Source organism: Hyaena hyaena, unplaced genomic scaffold, assembly GCF_003009895.1.
Source record: "Hyaena hyaena isolate Hyena2069 unplaced genomic scaffold, ASM300989v1 scaffold_394, whole genome shotgun sequence".
In the NCBI taxonomy this organism is placed as follows: Eukaryota; Metazoa; Chordata; class Mammalia; order Carnivora; family Hyaenidae; genus Hyaena; species Hyaena hyaena.
Window position 1 is genome coordinate 200,513 of NW_024081026.1, and position 15,184 is coordinate 215,696.

The 15,184-nt window shown below is 36.9% G+C and overlaps 1 protein-coding gene across 1 annotated transcript in view; it reads left to right on the plus strand.

The window, feature by feature from the left end:
- DNAJC15 (DnaJ heat shock protein family (Hsp40) member C15) overlaps positions 1–8,300 on the plus strand; it is a 66,226-nt gene extending 57,926 nt beyond the window's left edge. Inside the window, exon 6 of the mRNA XM_039251556.1 lies at positions 8,074–8,300. Coding sequence (XP_039107487.1) covers positions 8,074–8,144 — 71 coding nt within the window. The 3' untranslated portion in view covers positions 8,145–8,300. The remainder of the gene's footprint in view (positions 1–8,073) is intronic.
- Positions 8,301–15,184: the final 6,884 nt, after the last annotated feature.

Consider the following 15,184-nt stretch of genomic DNA (forward strand, 5'->3'; position numbering starts at 1 on the left):
ATTTTTTTTATATATTGCTAGATTCAGTTTGCTGGTATTCTGTTGAGTTTTTTTTGAATACATATTCATAAGAAATATGGGCCTGTAGTTTTATTGTGATGTCTCTGGTTTTAGTATCGAGATAATGTGGACCTCATAAAATGAGTTAGGAAGTTCCTCCTCTTCCATCAACCATCTAGGCCTGTATAAACCATCTAGGCCTGTATCAACAAGTTAAGGGTTTCTTTTCAGAGAACCAGCTTTTGGGTTCATTGATTTTTCTCTAATTTTTTAAATTCTGTTCTCTCTTTGATTAACTCCTGTTTTAATATTAACTGTTTTCTTCCTAATATTTGCTTTGTGTGTAGTTTATTCTTCTTTTTACAGTGCCTTAAGGTTGAAGGTCAAGTCATTGATTTAAGATTTTCTTTCTTAACATAGGCATTTGTAGCTATAATTGCCTTGTAAGCACAGCTTTAATTGTGCTCCATAAGTTTTAGTATGTTGTGTCTTCATTTTCATTTATCTCAAAGTACTTTCTGATTTCCCTTTTTTGAATCATTTGACTCATTGATTGTTCAAGAGTATGTTGTTTAATTTCCACATATTTATTTCCTACTCTTGTTATTGATTTTTTTAATTTAAAAAAATTTTTTAATGTTCTATTTATTTCTGAGAGAGACAGTGTGAACAGGGGAGGGTCAGAGAGAGAGGGAGACACAGAATCTGAGCTAGCTGTCCGCACAGAGCCTGACGCGTGTCACGAACCCACAAACTGTGAGATCATGACCTGAGCTGAAGTCGGACGCTCAACCGACTGAGCCACCTAGGCATCCCATGATTTCTAATTTCATACCATTGTGTTCGGAAAACATAATGTATTGTTTCTGTTCTTTTAACTTGTTGAGGTTTGTTTAATGGCCTAGCATATGGTCTCTCCTGGAGAATGTTCCATGTGCACCTGAGAAGAATGTGTATTGTTTTTTTGGGGTGGAGTGTTCTGCAGATGTCTGTTAGATCTAGTTGGTTTAAGTGTTGTACAGTTCTTCTGTTTTCTTGTTGATCTTCTGTCTAGTTGTTCTATCCATTATTGAAAGTGAGACATTAATTGTTTTGAATTGTCTGCTTCTTCATGTCTGTTAGTTTCTGTTTCATGTATTTTGGTGCTCTGTTGTTATATGCATATATGTATATAATTGTTATGTCTTCTTAATGAATTGATCTTTTTATTATTATTGTTTCTTAAAAATCTTGTTTACATTTTTAAAGTCTATTTTGAGTACATGCACTTGGCTTTTGTATGGTTAGTTTTTTCATGATACATCTTTTTGCATCCTTTTACTTTCAACCTATGTCTCTGTGTCTCTGACAAACAGCATATAGTTGGGTCTTTTGTTTTTCTAATAAAATCTGACAACATTTTGATTGATTGGATTGTTTAACCCATATACATGCATTGTTATTAATAATATAGTTGGAATTATGTCTGATTTGCTATTTGTTTACTATGTTTCATCTCTTTGTTTTTCTCCTCTATTCCTCCTTTACTATTTTCTTTTACATTGAATGAATATTTTCTAACATTTTAATTTCATTAATTATTTTTTCACTGTTTTTGAGGTTTATCATATGTATCTTCATATATCAGACTCTGTTTCATATTTATACTAGATTCCAGTAATATTTAGAAACCTTGGTCTTATATAGCTCTATTCCTAGTTCACCCTTTTTGTGGTATTATTGTTATACATATTATATTTACTAATGTTACAACCCAACAGTACATTGTTCGTATTATTACTTTATCATCTGCTGTTACTTCTTTAGTCCATACCTCCTTTGTACTATTACTAGCAAATATATTTTGCATATGTTTCTAAATGTTATAGGTTCAACAATACATTCTGCACATATTTATTATCTTATACCATTGCCTTTTCAATTAATAGAAGAAAGAAAAATATGTATTTATATTCTCTCTTGTAATTATAGTTATTTTACTAGTGCTCTTGTGTGTGTAAATTCAGATTGTTGTCTATGGTCATTTGCTTACAGCCTAAAGAAATTCCTCTAATATTTCTTCTCAAGTAGTCTGCTAACAACAGATTCTTTCAGTTTGTTTATATGGGATAGTGTTTGTTTTGCCTTTGTTTCTGAATAAAGGTCTTGCTCAATTTAGGATTCTTGATCTACCGTTTTTTTTTCCCCTTTTTTTCTTTTTTTTTATTGTCAAGTTAATATTGACAATAATAGTTTAGGATTCTTGATCTACCGTTTTTTTCTCCTTTTTTTCTTTCTTTCTTTCTTTTTTTTTTATAGTTTATTGTCAAGTTAATATTGTCGACCCAGTATTCATCCCAATAGGTGCCCTCCTCCATGCCCCTTAGCTCCCTTCCCCTAGCCCCCACCCCCATCAGCCCTGTTTGTTCTCAGTAATTAAAAGTCTCTAATTGTTTGCCTCCCTCCCGCTCCCCAGTCATCTTTTCCTCTTCTCCTCCCCCATGGTCCTCTGTTAAGTTTCTCCTGTTCCACTTATAAGTGAAAACATGGTATCTGTTCTTCTCTGCATGACTTTCGCTCAGCATAACACCCTCGAGTTCCATCCATGTTGCTACAAATGGCCAGATTTCATTCTTTCTCATTGCCATGTAGTATTCCATTGTATAATAAACCACATCTTCTTGATCCATTCATCAGTTGATGGACATTTAGGTTCTTTCCATGATTTAGCTATTGTTGAAAGTGCTGCTATGTACATTGGGGTACATGTGCTCCTATGCATCAGCACTCCTGTATCCCTTGGGTAAATTCCTAGCAGTGCTATTGCTGGTTCATAGGGGAGTTCTATTGTTAATTTTTTGAGGAACCTCCACACTGTTTTCCAGAGGCGCTGTACCAGTTTACATTCCCATGAACAGTGTAGGAGGGTGCCCGTTTCTCCACATCCTCGCCAGCATCTAGAGTCCTCTGATTTGCTCATTTTAGCCACTCTGACCGGTGTGAGGTGGTATCTCAGTGTGGTTTGAATTGGGTAGCACCAAACTGGAATTGGTTAGGAACACGCCATTGACTGGAGCTAGGGGAAATACTTGTATAGAGAAGAGCCAGAAGCAAAACAAAGAAATGATTTGATTGGCTACAACTTAAGCATTTGCTTTATTTGGAAGAGCCAGTTTGGCTCTTTGTGATTAGTTGCCCTCAGGTTTCAATTTCTTAATATTGAGAGATTTACAGGCTTAGGTTTTAGTTTGGTTATATAGGCTACTAAGGGATTAAAGCCACTTCAGTCTAATGGCCTTCTTATTTAATTAATTTAACAGTACTTTCTAGATTTTCTCCTTGCTTTTGACTTTTAGCATTTTTACTGTGATATATCTCTTTTGGATCTCTTTTTATTAATTCTACTTGGGGTTTGTTGAGCCCTTTAGATGAGTAGGTTACTGTTTTCCAGTAAACTTTGGACATTTTAAACTTTTATTTCTTTAAAGATTTTTTTCATTTTCTTTCTCTCCTCATCCTCTTGTACTTGCATTACATATATTTTTGTGGTTTTAATGATATCCCACATTTGTCTGGGGCTCTCTTCTTTTTTCTCATTCTTTTTGATCGTTGGTTTGCATAATCTCAATTGCTCTATCTTCAAGTTCACTAATTTTTTCTTATGCTGGTTCAGGTCTACTCTTGAGCACATCTAGTGATTTTTCAACTTTGTCCTGTGGATGTATAATGGCTTCTTGGGAATCTTTTCCCATAAACCCAACAACTGATTACTTTCACAGGTAGTTTCTGTTGCTGCTTTTTTCATTATGTACGTATGGGTCATACTGTCATGACCTGTTAATTTGTATGCCTCAAAGTATTTTGCTGGAAACTGAACAGTTTAGATTATGTATTATAGCAGCTCAGGGTATTTGTCTACCCCAGGAAGGGCTTATTATTTTTATTTATTTGTTTAATAACTATTATTTTAGTGAAGTTGATACCATCACCCCCACCTCCCATCATTAAGCTTTATACACTGTTCCTCAAGGCGGCAGAGCTTTGTGTATGCACTCAGCCACTGTAGAATGACAGTGGTACTGGTCGGGCACTCTTCCTCTCTTTTCTTGATCACACCCAACTTGTAAACTCCACTGATTGTTGACCAGTTGCTCAGTTGTTCTCAACAATGCCCTGGGATGCAAATTTCTCTACACATGAATACAATCAAATAGTTGTACCTTTATGGAACAGTTTCTGGGATCAGTGTTTGATGTTTGTTCTGAATCCAGGAGGGCTCCTCTCTGCTGTTTGTTCCCTGGTTCTGTCCTGTGGACTGGCCCACAGTTACTGTGTATGTTCACTGGATTCATGAAGCTCCTCCCAGTTGCCTTTCAGAACTCTGCTGTCCCTGTACCGTCCTTGAGAGCACCCTCCATGCTCTGTTGCAGTGAAGTCCGTTCCTCTGGAAAGAGGTTGGGGGCTCTCTGTTTGGCCTTTTTACTTCACGGGCAAAATATCTGCCAGGGCCCTGGAGCTGAGGCTGGAAACTATGGCAGGCTTCTCTCCAAACGAAACCCTTGCTGTAGGAGCTAAGCATGCAGTACAGGGACCAGTACCCTGAGGTCTTCTTTGCTTGCCTCTCTTCTGTGGGACTGCCATGCCTTATGGGCTGGGATAAGGGCTCTTGAGGCCCAGTACTCCAAGGGAGCCACACTTAAAGTAGAGCTTCTGTATCACTTGCTTAGCACTTAGCGTCAGCACCAGGCAGCTGGGGGAAGGAAGAGAAATAATGGAGATCCTGCTCCTCCCAGAAGGAAGGCCCTTTGTCCAGGAGCTAGGAAGAGGGGAGCCCTTTGTTTTTGGCTGTCTGGTTGAGCTGAGAGGAGAGGAGGGAAGGTGTTTTGGTTTAAATACCAGTTCTCTGCCTTTCTTACTGAATTTTCATAGATTTTCTTGAATAGATGTCTCTTTTTTACTTTTGCTTTTAAGACCATTTTCAAAGGTTTTAAGTGGTTGGGGTTATTTACATAGTTTCGCCAGTTCCCCTGGGGAGTAGATCAGTGGAACGCCTCATGCCAGAAGTCAGTCTGTCTGCCTCCACATGATTTTAACATCTTTCTTTTAAGAAATGTGGGTAGCCTTTAAGGATCCTTCAGCTCAGCAGATGGTAATACTTCTTACTTCTGTCTTACAGATTTGGAATGTAAACATTCATAAGTTTTAATGAAAATTAAAGAATATGTAAAATCCATGAAAAGACCTATCTAAGGAAGGCCCGAGGATATAAGGGAACTTGTATTTTCTTAAGCCTTAGATTGGTGTGCTAATTATGAAACTCACATTAGTAACAATTATTCTACTTAATTAGGAATAAATAGAATTGGAAACACGAAATAAAACATCATTTGAATAATGCCTAGTCACTACCCTCATCATCATGGTCTTGTTTATAGGTTTGTTGAACCTAGTGATTTTTGGAAAATATGAATTTGTAGGGTCATCAGACTGTAGGAGGTCAACATTCCTCAGTAAATTTTTCAGTAAACTTAAAAAAATTGAAATACACATTCATGAAAGTACATAGATGATAAGTATACAACACAATGAATAGTCACAAAATGAACTCATTTATGTAGCTATTACCCAGATTAAGAAATAAAACCATACAAATTTCGCCTTAGGTACTTTTTTTGTCATTCTCTACTCCTCAAAGATGACCACTGTCCTGGCTTTTATTGACATAGATTAGCTTTGCCTTATTTTTTTGAATGTCATGTAAATGGAATTATATAGTATGCATTCTTCTGTATTTGTTTTCTTTCATTTACTGTCTTTGTGAGATTCATTTATTTAGGAGTGAATATTATATTAACAATTCATTCATTTGTCTTGCTCTATAGTATTCCATGGTATGAGTTATATTCTCCATTTATTCTTTTTTGTTGTGTTGTCTCCTTACTGACTTTCGAGAACATTATATATTCTAATATTCTAGACAGGAGTCTTTTGTATTGTAAATATCTTCTCTCTGTGGCTTTCTTTTGCCTCTTACTGATGTCCATCATTGAATAAAAATTCTTAATTTTAGGGGTGACTGGGTGGTTAAGTTGGTTAAGCCTCTGACTCTTGATTTCGGTTCAGGTCATGATCTCCCGGTTTGTGAGATCGAGCCCTGTGTCAGGCTCCACACTGACAACATGGAGCCTGCTTGGGATTCTCTCTCTCCATTTCTCTCTGCCCCCCGCCCCCCCAATTTGTGTGCAGTTGCACACATTCTCTCCTTCTCAAGATAAATAAGCTTAAAAAATTCTTAATTTGAATAAAGTCCAGTTTATCAAATTTTTCCTTTATACCTAGATCAATTTTTATCTGATTACGAAGTTTTTGCCTGTCTTAAGGTCAGGAAGGTAATTTCTGAAGTCTTTTACCTTACAGAATTATATTTGTAATAAACTGGAATCAATTTCTGTATATGGTATGAGATAAGGGTAAAGTTTCAGTTTATTTTTAAGTAGGCTCCATGCCCTGTACAGAACCCAATGTGGGTTTTTTTTCTTCCAGCTAAATGAGCATGTTATGATTTAAATATCCAGAGTGCATATCAGTCAGTTACAGGTTATATTTGAATTCAATTAATATTTTAATATTTGTTGAGGACATGAAGAATGCCTGGCATTGCCTTGGTAACTCTGAACATTCAAACAGCTTTCCAAGATTGACATTACCTAATTTAAGATCATTTTCAAAGATAATCATGAAATCAGTTTATTTCATAACCAAGTGTATATGGAAACTTTCATCAACGTCATTTGTAATTCTTACTGAACACTCAAGGACATTCCTTGATATATTCCATAAGTGTTTATAGCAATTCAAATCTTGATATAGAAATGTGAGTATTATCCTCAAGGGCAAAAAACTAAATACAGCTTCCTCCAGCATTGCCCTATGATTGTTGCACTATGATTGTTGATGTTTCCCTGCTTTTTTATTCCTGTATAAAGTGGGTGATTTGATATTAATAAAAGGCTTGGATAAAGCCTGGACAATTTACACACTAATGCTATCTAGATGTATTTTGGTTTGTTGTAAGCTACATGAGGTTTTCAAAAGCCATAGATGGTTTGTACTCAAGGGGAGATTAAAAAAATAAAAACAAACAGAGAGGTGAATCATAATATGATTTTTAGCTCAAGCGTTAAAGCAGTAAAGATGTTCAGGACTAGAAATTAGAAGGTATATAATTCTTAAGTAGCCTAATGTGATCGATTGGAGCTAGTGTTTTTGTAAGTCAGATAGGTTCTGTTTGTGACTTACGATGATTCTGAATTTGAAAATCAGCTTGATTTCCCTCTTACTATTTACATTAGAAAGAATTCATTGCAAAGAATTCTAAAAAAAGAACTGATGTAATTTTATTTTAGGGCATAGTGAATCTAAGACTACTCAATCAAGTACATAAGTATTCTAATAGAATTATTTTGGAGAACAGGAAGCACTTCCTGTAACATTATTTTTATTACCACTCATTTATTAGTTCATTCATCTACATTACATTAGTAAGTATGATTTTTAGAATTGGATAGTACATAGTTGCATTTTCTAACATGTTTTTCATTTTTGTGGAAATGTAAGGTTTGATACAACTCTGAAAGTTTCTATGGATTGCTTTACTTCCTTCAGAAAGATACCCTGCTTCATAGATGAATATTCTTCTCTTTACAGAAAAAAAGTCTTGGAGAGAAACCATTATTTTATTTACCTAACCATCTACTTAATCTCAGAAAATTCTCTGATCAAATACTTGAATGGCAGTGTCTGACCAGTAAAATGTTTGAGTGTTTTTCAAATTATTCCTGATCATAGCTTTCTTTCATTATTTTTCTCAGAGGTTATCTTTGATTGTTGGGTATCTGTAGTGCTTCACTAAACAAATTTAATTTATGCTGTTATGATTTCTACCTCACTTATAAAATGATTTGTCAAGAGGATGAATGTGTGGGAAAATATCAGAGAATTCTAATTATGAGTGTTTTTCTTTATTTGAGACTTTTAAAAATGTCAGTGATGAAGTGTGTTTTAATCCATTTATTTTTTTCTTTGTTCTCTTAGGTGGATCCCCTTACTTAGCAACCAAAATAAACGAAGCAAAAGACTTGCTGGAAGCAACCACCAAACATTGATTTTTGCCCAAGAACCACTCTGAAGAGAGAAGGGGGAATTTAAACCAAGAAGGGGGAAATTAATCTAAACCACGGCCTTCATAATTTTTCATACATGTATTGACCACAGTCATTTATTCCACTGTTAAGGTATATAATAATAAAAGATTAGTAATCTATCTGTTTATTATGTTTTAAAGGAATACTTTAAAATTCTATAACTGATCTATAATTGCTTATTTTCCTCCTTTCTCTGTGATAGTTTGTTCATTAGTCATAAGATCTCCCAACTCCCCTCCCTCACTCAATTACCGTCATTGGTAGTGTGGGATTTGTGAGCAATAAGTAGAAATTTTCTTATTGCTTCTATTTATATTCACATTGTCCCTTGTTTCCTCAGAGGACTTTAGTACTTTGCCTGTGTAAGGTGCTTTACATGTTTTAAGATCAAACACTGACTGCATCCCATGGGTAAATGATCGGAAACTCAATTGATTTTACTAAATGGTGTTTTGTAAAGTAGTGGTTAGGACTTGTTAAAGAACTCTGTTCTCTCTGAGACCCTATAAGTGAAGCATGAGAACTTGGAGAGCTACTAAAATGATTAAAGATTTGCAAAATGAGCCCTGTGAGGAAAGGCTGAAAAGAGGTAGGAGAAGTCTGAGGAATTCATCTTTAATTATAGCCTTCTAGTACTGTATATTTATTCAATTATTCATTTTGCAAATATTTATTGACCACCTATAATGTGAAGGCACTATAGTGGGTCCTCTGAGAGTTAGAGGTGTGAACTAACCATGGATCTTGACCCCCCCCTCCCAAATTATATTTAGAGGAAAGGAACACTATTCCTATTTAGAGGAATTAGGAAAAAATTCTATTTAGAGGAAAGGAACACTATTCCTATGTAGAGGAATTAGGAACACTATTAGGGAAGTACAGATGATATGTTAAAGAAGTTCAAAGAAGAAAAGAATAGTTTAAGCTGAGAGCATAAGGAGGAGCCTCGGAGAATAAGTGCCATAAGAGCTGGGCTTTAAGTTCAATTAGTAAGAAATACACCATATGATTGATGAGTCAGTATTGTTTCCCCTGAGATCAGTCACAATTAGCAGAAATAGGATTTATTAGTATGATTACCGTACAGGATTCTCAAAAGCAATAGATGGACACATGATCTTGAAGGGCCAGCCCTTTAATTTACACTGCATGGAATTATTATCTCACATAGCCCCCAGTCATCATCACTTTACTATCCCAAAGTTGAGAAAACGGATTCAGATACAGCAATATTTTTCTTATATCTTTATAAATCCTGGGTCATCCCAGGTAAACTGAGCCACTATATTTCACCTATCTTAAAATAATATTTTAATATTGTAGATGCAGCTCTGAATTTATGACATCCTATAGTTTGATAGCTCTCTATTCACAATATTGACATCTTGAGCTGGTAATTCTTCTCTGTGGGGAGCTCTCCTGTGCATCTAGGATAATGAGCAACGTCCCTGCTCATACGCTAAAGGCCAGTAGCACCCCCTCAGTGTGACAACCGAAAATGCTTGCAGACATTGCCAGATGTTCCTTGGAGGGAAAATAGCCCATGGTTGAGAGCCACTGCTGTAAATTTTAAGTATTTTTTCCTTTGGTACATAAAATAATGACTTCCCTGAAAATCAGTTGAATCTTAGGGTCATTAAAATATGGTTCTCACTTTAAAGTCCCCATGGATGTCCTAATTTTCTTGTGCATTAGTGCTTTTCATTTTTCTGGTCATTGTTATCCCTGTTCCTTGAATGTCCTAAACCCCACATCTCCACCTGCCAAAAGCCTAGGGATATTCAAGGCCAAGCTAAAATGTATCCCTCCCTTTCTGGTGTGTTCAGCAAAAGTAGTATCATGAATGGTCAGTTCTCTGAGAGCAGGGACCATATCTGTCTGTTCACTGTAGCGTTGGCACTCAATAAATATTTGTTGAATGAATGAATAAATTCCCATAGCACTTTATTCCTCACTTAGGATAGTTACTACCTGTGGGAAAAAACTCTTTGTGTAACATGCCTTATTTCTCTTGCTAAATTTCAAGAGCCATTAAAGCAAGAATCTTGTTATTCATCTTTATGACCGCTTGTTAGTATGGGGCACATGCACGCAGCAGATATGAAGCTGTAAGCACTAAGAGTATGTTGTTTTCCAAATAGTATGTTTTTAAAAAATGTTACCATAATTTAAAAAGTTGTCCTAAGCAATATTGGGGTGTTCTTGGGACATACGTTTTTTTTTTTTTTTTTTTTTAGGAGAGAGAGAGAGAGAGAGAGAGAGAGAGAGACAGTGTGAGCAGGGGAGGGTCAGAGAGAGAGGGAGACACAGACTCCGAAATAGGCTCCAGGCTCTGAGCTGGCAGTCAGCACAGAGCCCGACGCGGGGCTCGAACCCACGAACCGTGAGATCATGACCTAAGTGAAAGTCGGACGCTTAACCGACTAAGCCACCCAGGCGCCCCATGGGACATACGTTTTAATTGACATTCTATTTTCTAATCCATACTGTATTTGTGAGAATTTGAGTCTGTAACATTAGCTTGTAATTTCCTTCATCCCATTTTCCTGCTAAGCATGTGCCTAAGACTCAAACAAGATACAGTTTTGAATACTCTCCTTCTGTTCCATGATCTTGGGCTGTTGATCTGTAAACAAGGTTTATAATGACCTCATTTATAAAACAGAGAAAGTAATCCTATTTAACAAGGTTATTGTAGGAAATAAGGATATGTGAAGCATTTAGTCACATAGCAGATGCTCAAAAAATAGAATTATTGCTTTGTTCACTGCCCATTTAATTTAAAATCTTAGAATACCTTGAATTAAGGTGTGAGGTGTGTTCCAGCAATAATTAATTTTACTCTTGAATCTGCAGCTTGGGTAGTACATGGTGGGGACAGCTCTTCTCTATCCCATGCAGCATCAGCTGTCTCTGGAGGGGCCACTTCACGTGGCTGGCAAGGCAGGACTGGCTCTGGCTGGGAGGGTCACCAGGACAGTCAGCCAGGAGCCTCAGTTGCTGTCCGAATAGGGTTCTCCATGGGGCTGTGGAGAGAAGCGTCGTCACGCTGTGGCGGCTGTGTTACAAAAGAAGGTGAAGAGACAGGAAGTGGAAGCTGCAGACTGAGGCCAGGCCTGGAAACCGGCAGTGGTTCCAATAGGCACAGAGCCTGCCTGGTCTTGGAGGGAGAAGACATAAAGGATAGTGAAAGAATTAATGCATTAGTGGCCATTTTTTAATATGTAGCAGGGCAGGGTTTAGATTTTCCCCTCCTTACTCAAATCAGTTAAGGCATTGCTTTAAGAATGTTGTCAGGAGTGTAGAATTCAAGTAAAGTAGCTAGAGTAATTTCAGATGACACTACTACTACTTTAGGTAGATATTAATTTAGTAGTCATTCTGCAAATGGCATCGTACTTAACAGAATTGAATTTTAAAAGCTACCCACCCTCAACTCCTTATTGTCTAAAAAGCTTATTTGAATTGTTACCTATTCTCAGTAAAGATGGCTTTTATGTATTTGCTGTCATTGCATATTCTTCTTAATTAAGTTCTTTGTTGATATTGCAGTTTCTGTTTATTCTTACATCTTAGATGCAATCTGAGGGAGCAGGAAAGACCTTTTAAAAAAAACAATTACTTCCCAGATTCCAGAGAAAGTGTAAGTCAAATGGACAGTTAATTAAAGGGAGCATAGAATGCCACTTAGACTATAATTGATGATGCAGTCTCCAGCATAAAGTCAGAAGTGGAGAGAAGTTTAGTAAGAAAAAAGTATGGTGATTTTGGAAGACATTGTTTATTTTAGTCTTCAAACCATTTCCTTTATTTGCTTTGAAAACCATGTCAGGCAGTAAAGGTATAAAATAAGTTCGTTCTTAAAATGTGTAATCTCAAACTAAATAGAAAAACATTCTCAAATATAGAGAAATTTTTTTTTTGGCCTGATATTTTTGAAATAAATATTAAGAGTCATATTACTAGACATGCTTGTGATGACCAGCATGGTCATTAGAAATAATGTATTATATCCAAGGACAGAAATTGTTTGGTTGTCACAGGGAACCTTGAACATAGAAAAGAGCCTTTAATGATATATTTTCTTTTCTTTTTTTTTTCTTAAATAGTTTATTGTCAAGTTGGTTTCCATATAACACCCAGTGTTCATCCCAACAAGTGCCCTCTTCCATGCCCATCACCCCCCTTCCCCTCTCCCCCACCCCTATCAGCCCTCAGTTTGTTCTCAGCATTCAAGAGTCTCTCATGGTTTGCCTCCCTCCCTCTCCCCAACTGTTTTTCCCCTTCTTCTCCCCCAGGGTCCTCCGTTAAGTTCCTCCTAATCCACCTGTACTTGCAAACATATGGTATCTGTCCTCTGCCTGACTTATTTTGCTCAGCATAACACCCTCGAGTTCATGATATATTTTCAACACATTTGGCAATTAGCTGAAGATGGTTTAATGACATATGTGGGAGAAGATGAATCAGCTAGGCCTTTAATGTCAAAAATACTGAAGGTTCTCTGACTCAACTCACTTAGGATATACCACAGAGGCTGTGGTGCAAAGTTAAATATCGCAGTAGACCAGCTCATTTTGCACAGTGGCAACCACGCCATCCACAGTCACTCAGCCCCTTGTCCACAGGCACCTTCTTAAAGGCCTCTGGCTCCAAGGAGGATCTGATGGTAGTGAAGTCAATGTGTCAGCATTGTGCTTCCCTCCTAATGGAAAGGCAACCCAAAGAGCAGATCCCATTAACACTAGATCAGTATCATCTACTTGTCAGAAGCATTCCATCAGTTATGAGCCGAATTTTATTTATGGCTTAGTTTTACACATTAGGAAATTAGAACTTTAACTTATTAGCTAGAAAAGTTGAGAAGTTCTCTGGACTCATTTTTTAGGTAGAATCTAAGTGATTTGGATCATTGCCCACCAGTAAAATTGCTGGGCATGGTAGACAAAGAAAGTGTTCCTTCTAATGATTTTTATGAGCTGAGTAGCTATTGTTCCCAGTTGAGTGCTCTTTTCCTTTTTTCATTGTTGCTGAGAAAAAAAAATTTATAAAAAGCTTTTTTTTTTTTTATTAAAAACCCTGCTCAATTGACATGCAAGTTCATTAAGTACATTCATTTCTCTTCCTGCCATAATAACCCCAGTCCCCCTCTGTTCAAATGCAATAGTGCCTAGCAGCACTGGTCAACATTTTAAGTCTGAATAGACTGTTACATAATATAGATATAGATATGCAATCTTCAACACCAAGAGAGAGTTTTATTTCAGATGGGCAGAATATGATCACTCAGGCTAGAGGGTGGCCATAAATTTCACATTAGTTCTTCAACCTAGAGGGGGAAGATGCCCCTGGACATTTAAATCAACAGTGGGAAACTTAATTCAATTTTGACAAGATGAAACTCACATTGAGATACTGGTTCAATACTGACATCTAAGTGATAGTGCTGAAGACTAAGAAATTAGGGGCACCTGGGTGGCTCGGTCAGTTAAGTGTCTGACTTCGGCTCAGGTCATGATCTCACTGTTCGTGGGTTCGAGCCCCGCATCGGGGTCTGTGCTGGCAGCTCACAGCTTGGAGCCTGTTTCAGATTCTGTGTCTCCTTTCTCTGACCCTCCCCCACTCATGCTCTGTCTCTCTCTCTCAAAAATAAATAAAAACTATTAAAAAAATTTTTTAAAAGACCAAGAAATTAAAATCGGTTGGTTATTTTAAGTTCAAGAGATTTTATTAATAATAGCTAATACTTGTTGAGCACCTTGTGCCAGCCATCCTACCTACATTTCCTCTTTTAATTTTCACAGTACCCCTAAGAGATAGGTAGTATTTGTATCCCCCATTTTACAGATGGAGAAAGAGGTAAGGTCAGAGGAGTTTAGGAACCTTGCCAAAATTACATAGTTGGCAGTGAGACTAGGATCCAAATCCAGTTTGGCTCGACTCTGAAGCACATGCTTTTTACCTTCCCATTGTATTGCACCAATTCTGGACATGTGAGAATTGTAAAATGAAGGGGTTTGCATGGCCCTTGACTCATTGTTTGGTTGTGAACCTTGGGTTATAGATTGTGAAAGGCTTATGGAAGGGTCGTGTCATTTGGCACGTATGAACAAGGAGGGCCTAATGTCTTTAATTCTGCCCTCGAAGCTTGTGATGTCCATCCAACTGCACATAGTGAAAGTTCACTTACAGAGGTTAGCAGTGTGGGTTTCTCTGACTTCAGTGGGGACAAGATTTTATTTGAAACTTTCATGGGCAAAAGCTTTCTATGAAAACATCTGAAGCAATGTTCAGAAGATGGCTTGTGTAATTGAAGCAGCAGACCTTGGGAGAGAAATGAAGAAATTGCTCAGTATAATAAAGATGAGAAGAATAAGAAGGCCGAATTTATTGAAAGGAACAGAGAGGTAGTGAAAAAATTAAGGTTAACAAGAGAGACAACTGAACCAAGAAGAGCTCACTTACAACATTTGAAGGAGAATTGCCAGTGCTCAGTAAAATATTTCAAAATCATTTTCCAGTATTCCCAGCTGTGGACTGGGTTATTTGTTCATGCCATGCTTTTATGCCAAATTCCAAAATTACATTTTGCACAGTTAAAGGCTTGTCTCGTAGAACCCATAGATCTTTAGTTGCCAATCTAAGAATGAGATTATTGCTTAATTTTCCATGCTTTTAGCTGCTCTAGTCAAATGGAGGAAAGGTTTCTAACTTGCAGAGATTTATAACTTTGCATGACTCTAATATTCATAGCAGATTTATGAGTTCCTTGAATGTTAGATCCACCTGTATTCAAAAATAAGTACATCCCAAAGCCAACTCCATGATCTTCCATCTATCTACTCTTAGATTACTGTTGCGTTTGCTCGTTCCTTCTGTAAATGTGGATAATCAGGAGTTGACTTTAGAAGTGCTTACATTTTGGCTTCTATGCTTCTTAAGTAGGATGAAATTATCTAATAATGTTTGTCCTGTGGTGGTGAGATGCCAGACTCTATCTG